This window comes from Lutra lutra, chromosome 13 (genome assembly GCF_902655055.1).
Source record: "Lutra lutra chromosome 13, mLutLut1.2, whole genome shotgun sequence".
Classification (NCBI taxonomy): Eukaryota; Metazoa; Chordata; class Mammalia; order Carnivora; family Mustelidae; genus Lutra; species Lutra lutra.
In genome coordinates this window covers 58,328,715-58,346,901 of record NC_062290.1, presented here as the reverse complement: position 1 = coordinate 58,346,901, position 18,187 = coordinate 58,328,715, and the positions used below count along the sequence as shown (strand labels likewise).

The 18,187-nt window shown below is 54.7% G+C and overlaps 2 protein-coding genes across 3 annotated transcripts in view; one reads left to right on the top strand and one right to left on the bottom strand.

Annotated features, from left to right (window-relative positions):
* The first annotated feature begins 793 nt into the window (after window positions 1-793).
* LOC125083900 (adropin) lies at window positions 794-3,301 on the top strand. 2 transcript variants are annotated; one of them, XM_047700904.1, is made up of 2 exons: window positions 794-1,517; window positions 2,505-2,648. In XM_047700904.1, the coding sequence occupies exons 1-2, from the start codon at window positions 1,024-1,026 to the stop codon at window positions 2,545-2,547; spliced, it is 537 nt and encodes a 178-aa protein (XP_047556860.1). In that variant the 5' UTR covers window positions 794-1,023; the 3' UTR covers window positions 2,548-2,648. The 2 variants fall into 2 exon arrangements, with proteins under 2 accessions (XP_047556860.1, XP_047556861.1); XM_047700905.1 differs by having other exon boundaries at window positions 1,026-1,517; window positions 2,505-3,301.
* A 63-nt stretch (window positions 3,302-3,364) lies between these two features.
* Window positions 3,365-18,187, bottom strand: part of LOC125082978 (dynein axonemal intermediate chain 1-like) — a 40,883-nt gene continuing 26,060 nt past the window's right edge. The window contains exons 12-19 of the mRNA XM_047698888.1: window positions 16,684-16,931; window positions 11,426-11,515; window positions 11,207-11,294; window positions 10,529-10,608; window positions 9,184-9,332; window positions 8,976-9,075; window positions 6,648-6,833; window positions 3,365-3,689 (exon numbers count right to left, since the gene is read on the bottom strand). Of these exons, the coding sequence (XP_047554844.1) occupies window positions 3,591-3,689; window positions 6,648-6,833; window positions 8,976-9,075; window positions 9,184-9,332; window positions 10,529-10,608; window positions 11,207-11,294; window positions 11,426-11,515; window positions 16,684-16,931 (1,040 nt within the window). The 3' untranslated portion in view covers window positions 3,365-3,590. The remainder of the gene's footprint in view (window positions 3,690-6,647; window positions 6,834-8,975; window positions 9,076-9,183; window positions 9,333-10,528; window positions 10,609-11,206; window positions 11,295-11,425; window positions 11,516-16,683; window positions 16,932-18,187) is intronic.

Genomic DNA, 18,187 nt, shown 5'->3' with positions numbered 1-18,187 from the left:
CTATTACTAATTACTATTACTAATAATAGCTACCTTCAGTAGCTATTACTTAAACAACTTTACAGATGAAGAAGCTGAGGCTAAAAGAGGGTGAGTAACTTGCCCAAGGCCACAAAGTTAGTTAATGGCAGAACCAGGAATCAACACACGCCCTGATTCTGGAAGACATTTGGATCTATGGCTAGAATTCCAGAGATAAAGTAAGGCTGGATTTGGGAAGCACTGAGGGTCTTCATGACATAGCTTCAGAGATGTGCGCATCCATGGAGACTATGTAGAGTAGAATGAGAAAAGGGTCCCGTTCAGAACACTTAGGAGTCACTGACCTATTAGATAGGGTAGGAAGGCCTACCTGACAGCTTCTGCCCAAACTGATCTTCTTCTTAGGAGAGATTCTAGGTTGGAGAGAGTCAGGAGTTTCTAGGAGTCGTGCCTGGTCCTGTCCCAGCCATGGCGGACCGATCTCTCGGAATACCCCGGTACTCTCTATCCTAGGCTCCCCTACAGCGCAGCAAAGCACGAACCCGCGACCAATACCAAGTAAGAACTCAATAAATATGCCCAAAGTACTTGTGTTGGCAGAGCTGCTCACACCTCCTGCGGCCAGAGAACGTAGAGCTTCCTCTTCAGACCCTCTAAAGTGGGGACACTGGCAGTAGCTGTGCAGAAGTCTAGGGGGGCTTCCAAGATGAGGACGTTCAGTCTCCTAGATGTGGGGACCCAAGGCCTTTCCCCTTGGAAGAGGGGGACAGAGACAGATATGGACGGGCAGTCTCCTCACGCATGAGGGTCCAGAGGCCTTTCTCAGATGTTGGAAGTGCAGCTCTTCCAGGTGTTGAAGGTGCAAGAAATCCCTGCGAGTAGATGGGCCTGGTTCCCACCCCTTTCCCCCAGAGGGATCAAGACCTCCTAGCCCCTCCGCTCTTATTCTCGCCCCCGCCCCACGCCTGCACCAGGGGCGATCCAGTCCCCACCCCAGCGCGCGACCAATCGCCCGAGAGGCTGGCGCAGCCAGCCAATTGAATGACGGCAGCGGCGCAGAGATGGCTCCACCCGCCCACTGGCCGCGGGCCGCCGCCGGCCTCCAGGAAGCGAGGTCCTCCGCTGTTTTTGCTGCCTGCCGAGCCCAGCCGAGCCCAGCCGAACGTAGTCGAACGTAGCCGAGCGCAGCCGAGCCTAGCCGAACACCGCGCCCCGGCCGCAGCCGCCGCCCGAACTCCGCCGAACGAGCTAGCGAGCAGCCGCGGCCGCGGAGGAGGCACCGCCCCAGGGGGAGGAGGTGCCGGCTCGCCGCAGACCGCCCGCGGCAGAGGCCGCCCCGGTCGCGCGGCGGCGGGAGCGGCCGGCGGAGGCTGCGCGGCCGAGGGGGAGGGCCGGGGGAGGGGACATCGCCCCTGCCCGCCTCCTCCCGCCCCCCCCTCCCCCGCCCCGCGCCCGCAGGCTCCCGAGTCTCAGTCGGCGCCCAGCATCCCGCTGCCCCGGACCCTCCCTGCGGGCGCGCACCGGGCTCAACTCAGGTAAGGGGGCCCTCCCCCCATGGGCACGGGGGTCGAGAACCAGAGACAGAGGTAAAGAGACCCAGACCCACCTGGGGACATAGAGGCACAGCCGGGGAGAAAGAGACACAAAGAGACACACGAGACTCACAGAACTACAGAGACAGACCCCACGGAGAAGGGGAGAGAGACACGTCCACGGGGACAGAGTGACATACAGCAGGGCAGAAAAGAGAGACCGAGAGACACAAGAGACCCATACACACAGAGACCGATACAGAGATACACAGAGATAGGGAGAGAAAAGACACACTCAGACACTCAGAGATGGGGACGCGCAGAGACAGATAGAAAGAGAGGCACATAGAAGCCAGCTGCCCAAACATAGAGGTGGGTATGCCAGGCAGAGGCACACATCTAGGCAAGGGAACCGAAAGATTAAGAGCCAGACACACAGACACACACAACTGACCTGGAGAGACAGTCTCACAGAGAGGCACACCTAGGTACACAGCCTTGGATACACAGACCCACACATGCGTGCCAGGGCCTCCACAAAGTTCCCTCTGTCTGAGCTGGCACCTCTGGAGGTCTCCTGGGCTGGCTGGAGTGCTGAGAAGGGGGAGGTGCCCAGGCCACACCAGCGCTGGTCACAGTCCCCATCCTCTAAGGCCTCGGGCTTCCTGGGTCTCATCCACTCATACAGTGCTTTTGAGAGCTGGAAGCTTGGTGGGCAGGGCCAGGCCATGCCCACCGATTCTCAGGAGAATGAGATACAGGATCTCTACTCCAGCTTCCCCACTGTGGCTGCACCCCCGTCCAGGTGCCCAGAGCCAGGCCTGAGGATGGGGGCATTGCCTCTGTGGGGTACTTAGACTGTTGGGACCCAGATTCCTCTGCTGGGGAAGCCAGAGATGTGGGAAAGGACTCTCCTCTAGACCCCTCTCTTCCTAGGCCTCACCCTACCCCTTCCTCACCACCCTTTCCTCTGCTCTCTACCTGCGACAGGCTCAGGACTGCAGGTGGATATCCACTGCCCAGGATTCACTGAGTGTGGACAGGACAGCGTCTTTGGAAGGCCAGCTGTACTGGAGTTCTGCCTCGGCATGGGCCTTGCCATCGAGCCAGCCCCGTGGTCTGTGCTGGTCTGAGGGTGCTGCCTGTCATGGGGGCAGCCATCTCCCAGGGGGCCCTCATTGCCATCGTCTGCAACGGCCTCGTAGGCTTCTTGCTGCTGCTGCTCTGGGTCATTCTCTGCTGGGCCTGCCATTCCCGCTCTGCGGACATCGACTCTCTCTCCGAATCCAGTCCCAACTCCAGCCCCGGCCCCTGTCCTGAGAAGGCACCCCCGCCCCAGAAGCCCAGCCATGAAGGCAGCTACCTGCTGCAGCCCTGAAGGCCCCTCACCTCGCCTGGAGTCTGGGGCCTAAGTCTGCCCCATCCAGAGCCTGGAATCGGGATCCCAGGGTCTAGCCAGCCTGGGGTCCAGAACCCAGAGTCCAGCCTGTCTGGACCTAGCAGCCCAGAGTCAAGCCAGTCTGGCTCCACGAGGAGCTCTGGTGGCCCTTGGTAGACAGGCCTGGGGTGGGGATTCCTGAGTTGGTGCTAGGGCCAGGGCCATCTCGACTCTGCTCCATACCGAGGGCCAGGGACTGGGACCACCTCTCCCTAGGCCATTTGCCTCCAGGCCTTTGAGGTTGGGGAAGCAAACTGGAATCCATGGCAATAACGGGAGGGCGTCCAGGCTGGGCCCCTCCTCAGGTCCTCCCACTGTTTGCTGGATAATAAATGGAACTATGGCTCTACCCTGAGATTTCCTCCTCTTCCTGAGGGCCCTGCGGTAGCAACATTAAAGGTGTAGGGTGAGCTTCCAGACGCAGGTTTATTTGTGCAAAGTAGGACAGGATAATGGTTGAGGGCCAAGTCCTGGGGTGAGGTGCTGGGATCAGGGCCAGTGTAGAGTGCTGATGGTAGATGCTGGGACCTGGTTAGGGGTGGGGTCACATACCGAGTACTAAGGCTGGGCTTGGGTGCAGGGTCAGGGGTTACAAGTAACAGGTTCAGAAAAATGGGACAGGGACTGAGGCCAGGCCCTCAGGTCTTGGTTTTCACTTCCCTCACCAGGTTCAGCAGTTTATCCAATTTTGCGATCTCCACAGCTGGACCCTTCTGTACCTCCTGTCCCTTCTTTTCCTGTGGAGGGTGGAAGTACACGGTGGGTGGGAGGAATGGTGAGGGATGGGTCACCTTTCTCTGGGTCCCAGCTCTGCCTCCTCTGCCCAGCCTGCCCCAGCTTTGTACTGCCCCTCTCTTGGCCAGTTGGATTCTGGATCCCTGCCTGTCCCAACTCAGGTTAGGAGACCTGAGCCCAGCTGGGGCCTCTGAGAAGCATCCAGTCTAGCTCTGAATCTCAGATCAACAGTCTTGATGCTGGGAGGAGTGGCAGAAGGTGTCTACCCACTAACCTCAGAGGAACTAGCCTTTCAGGCTAGGAGAGCTACAGCTCTGGGAAGAGGTAAGACCTTTTGAGGTTGGGCCTACCCGTCCCACAGGAGGGGTCCTGGCGAGTCCTAACGAGGAGCTAAGAGGTATGTGTTTGCAGAGGGAGACAGGTGTGGACCAAGCCACAGGTACCCTCACCTTGTACCAAAACTTTAAGGTCAGTTGGGAGTGGGTGACATTTGGGGCTAGGCCTGCTGTTTCAGACATACCCAGGGTGGAGGAGGGTGTCAAGAGACCCAGGAGGGCAGATGAAATATCCCATGTGTTTCCAGTTGTCTCAAGCTAGGACTGTCCCTCAGAAGATCCTAAATTTATGAGCCCTCATCCCAGCCTACAGGGCACTCTAATGCCCTGAGAAAAAGTATTGGGACACTGGGGTATGTGTCATTCACAGGTCCCAAGAGCTCCATGCACCAGTCCCATCCTCCCTTATGTCGAGGCAGCGGGGTATGGGCTAGGCTGCGGCAGCTACCATTTCCTGCCTTCCCTCTGCTCCAGATCCACCCCCCTCTCCCGCCCTCTCAGCCACCTGTGCCCACTGCTCACTGGCACCTGCGCCAGCCTTGCCTGCTGAGGGCCCAGCCTGGGTCTGGCCTGGGCTGTGAGGAGAGGAGAGTGCATGGCCAGCAGGCCCCTTCCTGGCCCCATCCCGCTGCTGACACCATGCAGAGCTCAGATTTCCTCCCGGTGTGACCACTGCACCTGCTCCAAAATCTGTCTCCCTCTCCCCTCGTGGCCTAGTGCCTTTGCCACTACCCAAATCACCTCTACACTCTCTAGGCAGAGGACAAAGATGCCTTTTCCTTTAACTATTCTCCCTTCCAAATCAAGTCACTGTTCTCTTTTTGGCCTCACCCCACCCCCTGGGAGTTAGTGGGACCTGGCTTATAGTTCCAGCTTTGTCGTTAACTCCCTCTATGACTTTGGGCAAGGCCCTTGCCTTTGTAGGCTCAGTTTCCCATCTACACTGTAGTGAGGGAAAGATAGTCTTTGACCTTTGACAAGCTGTGCTCTGACACCAATTAGAGGAAGCTTCCTGGGTCAGGAAGTTGGGCCTCTGTGATTAGACCCTCCTGGAAAGGGCAGGGAGATGGCAGCCCAAAGAGGAGGGGCAGTAGGGATGCCTGAGGACTTCCTTTGGCACAAATCACTTGGCTACGGATAAGATCAGATGACAATTGCCTGGAAACCCCAATCCACCAAAGCACTGGCCCCCAACTGTTGCCCACTCAGGTCCTCTGCTCCCCAGGTACCCATAGCCTTAGGTCTTCAGAGATAGAGGTCCCCGATACACAGAGCCCAGCTCTCTTAGCTATGGCTGACCTTTGCTCTGAGAGGAGTTGGGACTGTGGGACATCCCATCCTTGCCTCCCTGTGTCAGAGTGGGCAGGGCAGGCCCCACCCAGATCTGCCACACTCCAGGTGTGATGGGTGTATCCTTGCCTCTCCCACTGGGCTGTCGGCCTCTGCCGGCTCAAACTTGGGTCTCTCTCCTCACTAAATTAAGAGCAGATTTTATCTGTTCCACAAATTGTGCTGTCTCCTTCCCCCTCCTTGAAACCAACTAGCTGGGCTCAGCAAAGAGCTTCAGACCATGCCCGACCCCCGCTATTCCTCCCCACCCCCATACCCCACCCCAGCCCACCACAGCCTCTAGGCCACAGCTGCAGGCCCTTAGCAGCCTTCCAACTATTTATAGCCAAGTCCACCCCCTCCCCCAGCTGGCTACAATTGCAGGCCCATCCAAACTCCCAGACCTCTTCTCCCGGTCACCGTATGGAAGAGACCAGGCAGGTACCAGAGGGCTGCGGCAGTGACCCCTGCTTTGATAAGGTTATAGGGGAACAGGTAGCAGTGGTTGAAAGAGACAGGGCCCTGCCCTTCCCTCAAACGGCAAATAAGTGCCTCATACTGCAACCAAGAGGTGTATAGTCATCAGGGCAACTTGGCCCAGCCCTGGCCCAGCTCTGATCCTGGCCCAGAACGTGGCAGAAAGCAAATTCCATATTTTCTCTTAGCACTCAAATGGGTAAGACAGCTCTGGATTTGAAGGCTTGGATGCTTAGGTCTGAATCCAGACTCTGAGATCTAGACTTTGAGGCCCTGGCTCTGGGCTCCATAGCCTGTTTTCAGGGCCTTGGGCTCTGGGCAGGGTCTCCAGATCAGTACAAATCCCAGAAAGGAACCAGAGCTGATAAGGCTGCCTAGATGCTGACCTAGTTACCCCTTTTCCTTTTCACATTCTTCCCTGTGTGGACCCACAGCTCCCAGCTCAGGGGCCACTGGGGCTGAGGCCCTGTGTAAGCCCAGCCAATGGAGCAGTGACTAAGCCCCAAGTCCCCTTCTTGGGTAACCTGATCTACACCAAATAAGCCAATGATGTCTATGTGCTTCTCCAGGCTTTGGACTCACGTAGACGCCTCCTTACCAGGATGCCTCCACCTGGAAGCTCCACAGGTAACTGATCTCTTTGTCTCTCTACAAACCTGCATCTCCCGTGCTCCATATTTGGGCAATGACACCACCCTGACCCTGGGTTTTCCAAGCCAGAAAGCTGGGGACCACCCCCTGGCTCCTCCCCTTTCTCTCAACCCCCACCATCTTGGAGACTTGACTTCTCACAGCAGCCCAAACTACCCAAGCCTGTACCTTCGGCATCTTGCGCAAGTTGGGTGAGAGCTTGAGGCAAATGACGTGCCCACGGTCATCACCCACAATGATGATGGGATGGATAGGATTGAACTGCACATGGGTGATCTTGTTCTTCTTTTTGGCCACCACGGGCTGGCTGCAGATGGCCTCATACTTGTTGATAGACAAGTCAAACACATGGGTCTGTGGAGAGATTGGTGTCAGCACACTCAAGGATAACAGGGCCCCTGTCCTACACCTCAGAAGAACCAGCACTTGGGCTTTCTGGGGAAACACAACAGAAGCATAGCATGCTGGAGCTGGAGGCAGTGGGAGAGGGGATTTGTGTCTCTGATCATGTCTTTCCTGTGGTTGAGGGAATGAGTGAAGAATGGGAGAAAATTTAAGTCTATGCAGAATTAACAATAATAGCATCTGTCATTTACTCAACACTTACTATGTACTAGACTCTGGGCAAGCATGTTATGCAGTTGTACCACCCAGTAATCATCACAGACATTCTGTAAGGAAGGTTCTATTATCATCCCTAGTTATAAATGAGGAGATAGAGGCTCTTAAAGGTAACTTGCCAGTGAGTGGTAGAGCCAGGCTTTCTACCAGCTAATAATATACGCAAGGCCCTCTGACAAATGTTTCATCTTATTTTTACCATTCCCTGAGTCCAAACCATTAGTAACTCTTGCCTGGACAACTGTGGCAGTGTCCTGACTGGTTTCTCTGCTTTCACTCTTGCCCCTTTACCATCCAGCCTCCATGCAGCCATGAGAACTTAGCTTTAAATGATCTAAAATGCTCCAGTAGTTTCCCTTGGCAGTATATATAAAATCCAGATTCCTTACTCCAGATTTCTCCACTCTCTATTCTTACTTCCTGCATTCTCCCCTTTGCTTCCTAGACCCAGCCACACTTGCCTGTGGGTCCCTGAAACCCCTTCAAGCTCATTCTCACCTCAGGGCATTTGCACTAGCTCTTCCCCCTATCGGGAATGCCTCTCCCCATCTTCACCTGGCTAGATCTTGTCGTTTGAAGCTCTCAGCTTGAATGTCACCTCTTAAAGAAGCTCTCCTTGAACACTCTAAGAAGCTGCCCTGTCCTTTCTTTTTACATCACTCCTTTTCTCTCTTAAAAAATATAATAGCTTTATTGAGATATAATTCACATACAAAAACATTTACCCACTTAAAGTATACAATTCTCGGTTTTGGTATACTCACAGTTATGCAGCCATCACCACAACCAGTTTTAGAGCATTTTCATCACCCCAAAAGAACCCTCGTACCATTAACAGTCACTTCCTGGGTTCTCCCACACCCCCAGCTCTAAGCGACCACAAATCTACTCTGTGTCTCTGTAGTTTTCCCGATTCTAGACTGATATAAATGGAATCACACAGTGTGTGGTCTTCTGTGACCGACTTCTTATGCTAGCATGTTTTCAAGTTCAGCAATGTTGTAGCATGTACCTGATACTTCATTCCCTGTTATTCTTGATAGTGATCCTTTTAGCTATACCATATTTTGTTTATCCATTCATCAGTTGATGGACATTTGGGTCATTCAGCTTCTTGGCTATTAGGAATAATGCTGCTATGAACACTGTGTCCACACATATTCCTCTGTTCATCTCTGCCTAGCACTTAATGCTAATTTTGTGGTTGCTTTGTGTCCCTTTCCCTTCACAGAATGTGAGCTCTAGAACTGCAGGGACTGGAAGCACCAGGCCCTGCCCTGGCACTGGGCACCATAGTCGGTCCTTAGTAAATATCTGGTTGCAAATAGGTGACTGAGGGGCTTCCTCTTCGGTTATATCAAAGGCCATAAGGAAAAATGGATTTGCATCCAAGAATTTCATTAAAAAACATTTGTTTCTGAGTTTTTACCAATTCTCCGTGTTGCACAGACCCCTCCCATCTTCCTTCCTTAGACCCTACTTGCATATTCCCAGGGATGGGGAACTTGCTACCTTTTAGACATTATTTCAATCCCGGATAAACTCGGGTTCAGAAACTTTTCCTTACATCAGGCTTGCCCCAGCCATCCTGTAGCTCCCTCCCCAGGGCCATCAGAGAAGATAACTGCTCCTCACAGCATCTTCTCCCCCAGAGGGTTCTGTCCTTCAGGATGAACAGCCCCATTCTCTCTGCAAGGCCTCATGGGATGAATGATTCCTCTTTTGACAGGGCCCTGGCTGGGCTACTCCCTGAGAATACAGAGTCCTTATGTCTCACCTTCCCCTACCTGATTAGGGCACTGCACGAGCTCTCCAGGAGGGAGACTCTGAGATAGTCATCTTTTCTCTAGTAGAGGCTCAGAAGGGGACACTCACCTTCCCATCAGTGGTGACTGCTGCAAACACAGTAGAAGAGTACGGCGCCCAGGCCACATCACCCACAGCTGAATTTAGATCGTAGATGAACATCGGGGTCCTGCAGGGGTGGAGGAGTGGGCAGTTCATCACGCAGAGGCCTCACAGTGCTAGAGCCCCACAGGCCCCAGCCCACGGTGGGCTGTGAGGAAGAGCATGTCTCTCTCACTTGATGGTGTGGTCCCAGATCTTCACAGTCCAGTCGGAGCTGCAGGACATGAAGACCTTGGCATGGTATGGGTTCCAGGACACAGCGTCCACTGCCATGTTGTGGGCATCATAGGTGTCGAGGAACTTGCTGGAGTAGGACTTAGAGCACTGGGGCAACAGTGAGGGTGGTGGGAGCATCGGGGATCAGGAATGAGAGAGAGGTCAGCAGCTACCACTTCCCTGGGGGCCCCGAGAGTCAGAACCTAAGACTCCTGTCCCCACATCACTGTCACTGCTGAGCTGGGCCCAAGCTGCTGGCTGTTCTTCTCTGTGCCCTCAACATGGCCAGAGAGAGAGAAAGGAGGGGCTTACTGGGCTAGGGTGTTTTCCTGGAGGGGGAGAGATAGTGCTGTAGTCTCCCCAGAGGATTCCAGTTCAAGCAGGAGTCCAGGCAGAGCAGGTCCAGGCAGGGGCTGGGGGTGGGCAGGGGGAGGGGAGGTGTGTGGCCTAGCCTGTGTCCAGGCCAAAGCCTAGGGGCAGAGCCCTGGGGCCACTCACAGCCCACAGATCAAATCCTTGAAGTAGTAATAAACATCTCACCTTGCCCAGGTTAGAGTAGGTACAGAGCCAGGAGCAAGTCCCAATCTCATGATTTCCCATTGGGTTTCTTGCCTGCCCAGCATGCCCCTCCCTCTCCCTCCAAGAGACAGTGTGACTGACTAGTGACATGCCCCTCCTGCCTCTCCCACAGCTGCCATTGGGATGGGTGTAGAGGGGGTTGGGGACCTCTTTTGCATTCAGACCAGCTCCTGCTGGGCCTCAGGGGCTCCTGGGAGGCTGCCTGTAATTAACATTCTGAGTCTTTGAGCACAAGAAAAGCTTGCAGCAAGCTATTTCTGGATGGATGGAGGTTCAGAAGGACGTTCACCTACTAACACTGAGGCCTTGCAGAAACTGGCCATGAAGTTCCATCCTACTGGCTGGAACACATCCAGGATTCAGAGAGAAATTTCTCTGTTACCTGGCCTTCAGAGCTCGCTCAAGTTCAGATCTCCTCCAGGAAGTCTTCTCGAAATGTTCCAACTCCCCCCACCCCCAACTCCCCTGTCTTCTTCTTCTACTCCTAGGAAGAGCGGGAAGGCCCAGAGGGGGCTAAAGTCAACCTCTAGATTTTCATCCCCTTTTCTGCAGTCATCCCATCTTCCTGCCACCCAAGCAAGTCAAGACTACATTAACTTCTCCCAAGAAGCTTTCTAGAATTGACTAACCCTATCAGAATAGGGTCTGTTGAGAAGGATCGAGTCCCATGGTTCTTGGGTCTAAGCAGCTCTGGAAGAAGCTTTCAGGGGGCAGAACTGCCTCACCTTGTAGATTTTTCCCTCCTCTGTGCCCACTAGGAACATGTAGTCAATCTCTTTGTGGAAGTCAAAGGCGGTGCCACAGCCTTGGGAGAAGAGGTAGAGTGGCTTTAGCCAGGTTCTGGGAGGGAGGCTCCCAGTGACAGCCTGAGCCCCAGCTCCTGCATGGGCTGGGGCCAGGCAGCCAAACAGAAACGGGCTGTCAGGCCTGCTGCCTGTCCCAGGCAGTTGGGACTCTACAAACGGCCAAGGCTTCTGCAGACAGGAATGGGGCCTGGGTAAACAAGGCAGGGATTGATTTAAACAGGGTCAGGGTCAGGGTAAACAGGGATAGGGTCTGCAAACAGGGACATGGTCTGTGCAAACAGGGATATACTCTGCATAAACAGGGTAGGAATTGAGTAAACAGGGACAGGATCTGGGTAAATAGGGGCCTGATCTGCATAAACAGGAATGGATCTGTATCACAGCACCGGATCTGCATAAACAGAAACAAGGGTCTGCAAACAGGGATGGGATCCGCACAAATCCAGAGGGTCTGTGAATGGCCAAGCCCTGGGAAAGGGAGGGCAGAGCCAGGCTCCAGTGGGGGAGGGAATGGTTGCTCTAAGGGAGGGCCACCATCTCTGACCCTTGTGGGGCCTGAGTGGTCAGGCCTGGATGTGAATGGGCTGGGGTTCCTACCCACTGTGTGTATCTGCAACCCGTTGAGGCCATCTGTGGTGTTGCCCTCCGCCTTCAGCTTGATGACATCTGTGTGAACCAGCTCACTCTGCCGTCAGAAGGGATAGGGGAGGGTCCGTGGGTGGGGCTGCGGCCACCAGGCAGAAGGCAACCTTTGCCATTTTGATCCCCCCCACTCCCCTTCTCCACCCTTTCTGACCCTTTCTGGGAAACAGGTACCTTCAAGAGGGTCCAAGACACAATCCTGCCGTCAGATGACACAGAGAAGAAGTTGAGGTTGTTGTCCATGTCATCCTTCTGCCACTTGACCTGAAACGTCCCAACCTGTGAGCTGCGGGACCCTACCAGGACTTTGACTTAGGGCTGGGAGCTGAGCAGGGCTCCCTCGAGAATCCGTGGGAGCTTCAGAAGCAGGTTCTGGGAGCCCATTTCCCAGAGTCCCACAGTTGGCCCTCCCTATCTCCTTCCACCCATCTCTATGTCTCTCACCCCTCTCTCCCTGACCATCCTGGGGCAACTGTGCCAACTCGGGGCACCGCCCTAATCCACGGGTTTGGCAGTGGAGGTGCCAAATTCCTCCCTGGGTTGGGTTCCAGGAGCCAGTTGCAGAGGGAAGGGGGCGTCTCTGGGCTCATCCTCCTCATGGACAGGCCTGGAAAGAACAGGGTCCATCAACCAGTTTCCTCACTTGTAAAACAGGAACTGTAGTAGCACAGGTGTGTTGTAAGTGTTAAAGGAGAGACACTGAACAGGAGGCCCTGATGTGAGAACACTGCAACTGGTAAAGAGGTACAGTAAATGTCAGCGAATATCCTCCTTATTCCCCTCACCCCAGGACGTGGGAGGGCTGAGGTTCTGCAGGGGCTTTCCCCTGTTTGCTTCGGGGGTGCCCTCTTCTTCCAGGTTGGCCTTTCTCTAGGCATTCTCTCTGGCTTCCGCCTTCACTTCACCACCAGCTCCTGCTCCCAGAAGCTTGCTCCCAAATCTCAGCTTTGAGCTGCCTTTCTCCATCTGCTGCTTCGGGTTAATAATTGTGCCCCACCCATTTTCTCCGGGCTGGAAGCAAACATATGGGAAAGTGTTTTGGAGACAGAGCTGTTGTCTTCTGAAGATGACATGCTTGAGGCTCAAGTTTCTGTTGCCAGATGTGGAGGCCTGGCCAAGTCCTGTCCCAGAGAGCTGGGGTGGGGCTGGGTGCCCAGAGCTTTCCACTCTTCAGCTCCTTCCTGACCTCCCATGCCGGGACGCTGTCCCTTCCCCCTGTCACAAGTAGGGGCCCGGTGAGGGAGGACAGAACCCACTGCCGCTGCATGTGACCACAGCTGCCACCATGGCTGTTGAGGGGTGTGGCTGGGGGAGAGGAGATGGCCTGTCCCCAGCCAACCCCCCCGAGCCTGGCTGATCAGAGCTACAGAAGGGCGGGCCCAGTCCTGCCTGGGCCTGTCTAGGCAGCTGGCTCTTTTTTTCACTGGGGGACCAGAATACCACAGAGCCTCTGAGGTATAAGTCAGAGCCAGCTCTTACACTGGGACCACTTCTCCTTCTATGTAAAGATAGTCTCTTTAAAGAGGGGAGGACGGGGTGCCTGGGTGGCTCAGTTGGTTGGACGACTGCCTTCGGCTCAGGTCATGATCCTGGAGTCCCGGAATCGAGTCCCGCATCGGGCTTCCAGCTCCACGGGGAGCCTGCTTCTCTCTCTGACCTTCTCCTCGCTCATGCTCTCTCTCACTGTCTCTCTCTCTCAAATAAATAAATAAAATCTTTTAAAAAAAAAAAAGTTTAAAGAGGGGAGGAGATGGGGGTGTCAAAGGCCAGGCTGTAAGAGGCGCTAGGGAGCTACAAAGGGAAGTGTTTAATGAGCAGCCGAGGGCAGGCATGGAAATTGTAGTTCACACCCCACTTAGCAGCCTGATGCCCAATAGGGGTTGCTGCGTGTTTTTGCAAGTGAGCGAGTGTGTGTGTGTGTGTGTGTGTGTGTGTGTGTGTACAAGTCACACAAGAGCTCCAGGGGTAGAGGTGGGAGGATAGGAATAAAGGGGGGTGGGGAGGTGGTAAGTGGGTTTCAGAGAATGAATGAATGAATGCCCAGGAAGTAGGCGGTAAGGAGCAGATGAAGCCTGCTTGATTGATTCCTTCTCTTCTGCCTTATCTGATTGGGGCAGACCTGCTTGCCCCCAGTCTCTGCTCATCTATCCTTGCCTGCTCCCTTCCCCAGTATAGTACCGAACATACACACACCCCCACAGAGTGTTGCTGGTTGAGGCTTCACGGTGGGGCTTGAACAGGGCTGGGCTACCCCTATGGGCCCCCTCAGCAGTAGCCTGGGCCATGGGCTAGGAACCTAGTCCCCTTTGATTAGACAGTTCTCTCCCTGGCTCCAAAACCTTCCATGGCTCCCAGCTGCCAACAGAACAAAGTCCTTCTGCCTCGGCCTGGCATTTAAGATCCAACATAACCTCTCCGGGCTCCCCCAAGACACAGTCCCTTTAAGAAGGACCTAGACTCTGATGTCTCTGAGTAGGTTTACCAGCCTAGCTTTCCTCTAAGCTCCAGGCTTACACAGGCCACTGCCTGCAGGACACCTCCTCTGGCTTCTTTTAATTGTAGGTGTTCCTCTGGCTTCTTGTATTAATTTCTGGCCAAACCTGCTGCTCCTTGTCATTCCCACTTCCCTGGGGCCTCTCCTGGGTGGAGTCCCAAGGAGCAGCACCAATTCTTCCCCTTTCTCATATCCTTCTAGTTTCCTTCTATTGATTTTACTGCCTCAGAGCGCTCACCATACCTTCTTATTTCTATCTCCACTGTCCCTGCTGTAGCTCAGGCTTCAAAGTTTCTCCTGCTGCCGTGAGAGGACATCGCTTAAGACACACACGTGACTGTGTTACTTCTCTGCGCCAAACTCTCTGATGGTCCGGCAGCCATTTTCAAACCACGCTGGAGGGAGCTCTTAGGAAGCTTATGAAAGTACCTTTGAGGACAGAGGGAGTGTCTCAACTTCCCTCTCAACAGGGAACCCTCAAGCAAGCAGGACCCTGATTCACCAGAGCAGCCCCATTCCCACCTCTGAGGTATTGGGTTTCTGTACTAGCACTTTACTAGAAACCCCTGACTTACACAGGGCAGGCTTCCTCCTTGCTGGAGAGGCTCGCTCATGGGGTGCTGCTGCTTCCCTCGGCTCTGCGCCATTCTCCCGGTCTCTCCTGCTGCGCACCAGATGCTGTTCCCCATGGCCACCCCGCCTGACACCCCTTTGTACCCTTCCTTATCTAACTCATAATGTCTTTTTTCTTTTCAACTAAAATCTAGACTTCATTTGATTTTCTTGGTTTCCTCCTAATATCCTTTTTTGTTGTGTTTTAGGATCTCATATTACATTTAGTTGTCATTAACGAGTGCTTTCTCATCCCTTACAATTCAGTTGCTTCCTCTGGGGAGAGCTGGGCCCCCCTCCCCTGCTCCCTGCCTTGGACAATCTCCATGTCCTTCCTGTCCCTCCTCAGTGCCCAGAGGAGCCCTCTTTCGCAGTTAGCATATTGCCCTGTCCTGCTCAGCTGGGGTGGTGCTCATCTCCCCGCTAGGAACCCCAGGGACCAAGCCCTTAAGCACCCTCAGCTCCCGGAGGAGCACACAGAGGAGTCACTGAATGGACAAAAGAATGAGGAAAGGGGGAGGAAACTGGAGGCAAAAAGGGAACAGGAAGTCGGTGAGTGAGTGATGGAGCTCCAGGCAGCCCCTCCCATGTCACAAGCCAGGAGCCCCCCAAGAACTCTTGAGTCTTTGGTTTTCCAAAGGCAAAGGCACTAGCCCTGTTTCCTCAAAAGATTGGTGGGACAGCAGAAGGCCATCTCTGTCCAGGTGGGTTCCAGTCTCTCTGGCGCCCACCCAATGAAAGCAATAGCGTGCCTTCTGCATGTCTCATTTCTTTCCCAACCTGCTATTTGATTCCGAGAACACAGAGAGTGGTGGCAGGATGGTTGGCCTTGGCCCCTTGCCCTCTCCTGGGCTTGAGGAGGGTGGTCAGGCCAATCAGAGATGTTCTTAGCCTTCTGAGCTAGGAGAACAGGGGCAGGCCTACTACTGGTTTAGTCTTATCAAAGCAGGTATTTTCTCCTCTCTTGGTTCTTTTTTTTTTAAAGATTTTATTTATTTATTTGACAGAGAGAGATCACAAGTAGCAAGTAGACAGAGAGGCAGGCAGAGAGAGAGAGGGAAGCAGGCTTCTTGCTGAGCAGAGAGCCCGATGCGGGACTCGATCCCAGGACCCTGAGATCATGACCTGAGCCGAAGGCAGCGGCTTAACCCACTGAGCCACCCAGGCGCCCCTCCTCTCTTGGTTCTTTAAAGTCTCTGCAGACATCCTCCTCAGGTCTTGAGACCTTTGTGTGCCTGGAGGTGATGAATGGGAAGGTGGGATTTTTCAGGGGAGAGAACACCTGAGACTGTGAGCTTTGGTCCCTGCTTTGGTGGAGAGCAGTGGGGAGATGTCTCATGGGAGGGAGTGCCTCCCTCTCTGTATCCTGGCTCTGGGTAAAGGATAAAGCAGAGAGGGCACCGTGTCCTCTGTGCCTGGAGAGTCTGCTCAGGGAGCTGAACTGCCTGAGAGCTGAGAGCCCATGCCTAGGGCAGGTGTCCACATGACAGGGAGCTCAGGGCCAGGAAGGCAGGGGTGCAGAGCCTGCCTGGAGACTCTCAGGGCAGAGGGCCGAGAAAGATGGGAAGACAGAGTCCTGGCATTATCTGATGACTCCAGAGACCGTGAGAAACTTAAGGCAGAAATTCCTTCTTAGATTTACCCAGACCTGCCAGTGGGTAAGGGTTTGTAGCCTCAGAAGGAGAGGGGATTCGAAATACAGTAAGGAAAGTTCTGCAAGGCAAGAGCTAGGAGACTTTCTGAAGATGAAACGTGAAATCCACTCCCAGTGCAATAAGATGGGAGACACAGGGTGAATTCTAGCTCCAGTGTCAGGCTAATGGTCCCATCCTATGCCTGTCTGGAGAAGAAGGATGCTACAGAGAGGCCTCGAGGACAGACCTCACCCACCAGGCCAGAGGGCAGACAAACTGGCAGCACCAACCTCTGTCTGGGAGTTGCCCCAAATGTAGCCCAGATGGCAGAGGAGAGCCCCAGTGGGGAGTCGAGGAAGCCCACACACAGGAACTGGTGCCATTGACAGACTCAGCAGAGGCCTTCTGGGTCAGGCCTTCAAGTCTTCCAGCCATGGGCTACGAGTTCCTGCCTGCTGTACCTCATAGAGCCTTAGCAGAGAGACGGGCCCTCCTGATAGCAGGTCCACAGCGGCAGACCCCTCACCTCCCGACTGCCCCCTCCCACCCCTCTCTGCCCCTTCGTACACCCAGCTCCTTGACTTCTAAGCTGGTACCTGGCATCCCCATCCCCCTGCCTGTGGCCGGTCCACCCCAAGGTCCCTCCTCCAGGGGTTCCCGCCTGGGGTCTCCCACCCTGCTTCAGGGCTGACCTGCCACACCGGGTCCGTGTGCTTGCCGGACTTGGCTGAGCTGCGGAAGGACGGCTGGGACTGGGGCTTCTTGAGGTTGTAAATAGCCACGTTCCCATCGTAGTGGCCCACCACCACCAGGTAAGGGTGGTTCACGTGCATGTCTAGACACATGATGCCACTCTCACTGCTGAAGATGTACTCGGGAAAGCTGGGGTTCTTCAGGCTGTACAGCAGGAGCATGCCCCGGCTCTGCTTCATGAAGTCATCTGTCCCGGGAAAATGGGGAAGATGCCAGGCTGTGGCTGTGGTGGAAGGATTCCGCAGCCTGTGCCCCTCCCCACCTACCCAGGGGACCTGCCACTGGGCTCTCCAGAGAGGGCAGATTCCCCTCTGGCTTTCAGCTTCTCTGTCTCAGAAATAGAAGCAGGAGACTGGGCAGCCTCCTTCTTAGGGTTCCCAGGAGAATAAGGTCACCAGGCTTATTGGAGGGATGAACAATCATTCTCTCCATTGTCCCTGGGGTACAGGAAGGAGGGAGGCAGGCTCAAAGTTGTGCTAGGTGAAGAATGTGCGTGAGCTTGGGAAGAAGCAGTGACGTCAGAGAGGGCTCGGAAGCCCCACGCAGGGGCAGATGGCTGTCCTTCGATGCCTGGATGATGCCCGTGTGTTCCCCAGCCCAGCCCAGGACAGGAGCTCGGTTTGGACTAACATGGAATTCCCTGTGGGTTGTCAAACTAGCCAGCTATGTGCACCTTCCCACACCCTTCCATGGCCTCCATGGTCCCCAGCTGCAGCCTGCACGCTAGCCTGGGCCTGCTCCCAGAATTGAGAAGTCCCAGGCAGGCCAGCCAGGCTTCCACAGGCCGCTGTATCACCCTTCTGGCCTCAGCACAGCTTTTGGTGATCAATAGCGAGGACCACTCAGCAGAGGCCCTGCTCCCTGCCCACCCCATGTCAGAGGACAGCCTCCCTCTCTCTTGCATCCTCTGCTCACGTGGCGCCCCCATCCTGATACGGCAGTCACCGAACAGAAAACTGACCCGGCCCTTAAGTCCAGCCCTCCTGCTACCACTAGTCCAGGACCCTTCATGCACTCAGAAGAGGAGGAAGTCTAGAGCACCTCCCCATCTTGGGGACCCTCTGCTAAGGGAAACTTCCACCTGAGAGGATAGCTCTCTCCCCTTCTCCTCCCCCACCAGGGGACCTCTTTTACCCCTGGCTACTGCAGGCCTTAGGCCCTCCAGACAAAGTGGCTTGTCCTGAGGTCTTGAGCCCATGAATGGGAAAAACAGGGAGGCCACCCCACACTGACTGATTTGGCTGAGTCATTCTTTCTGTCTTATTCCTTTTTGTTTTCTTCTCTCTCTCTTAAGATTTATTTACTTATTTTGAGACAGAGAGTGAGCATAAGTGAGAAGGACAGGGGGAAAAGGAGAGAGAATCCCAAGCAGACTGTGTGCTCAGCACGGAGCCCAGTGTGGGGCTTGATCTCATGACCCTAAGATCACGACCTAAGTGGAGA

Bases quoted from the DNA above. Each gene is read 5' to 3' on its own strand.
- LOC125083900 (XM_047700904.1), top strand. From the start codon at position 1,024: ATGACGGCAGCGGCGCAGAGATGGCTCCACCCGCCCACTGGCCGCGGG. The intron at 1,518-2,504 runs GTAAGGGGGCCC...TACCTGCGACAG, and splicing joins GCGCACCGGGCTCAACTCAG to GCTCAGGACTGCAGGTGGAT.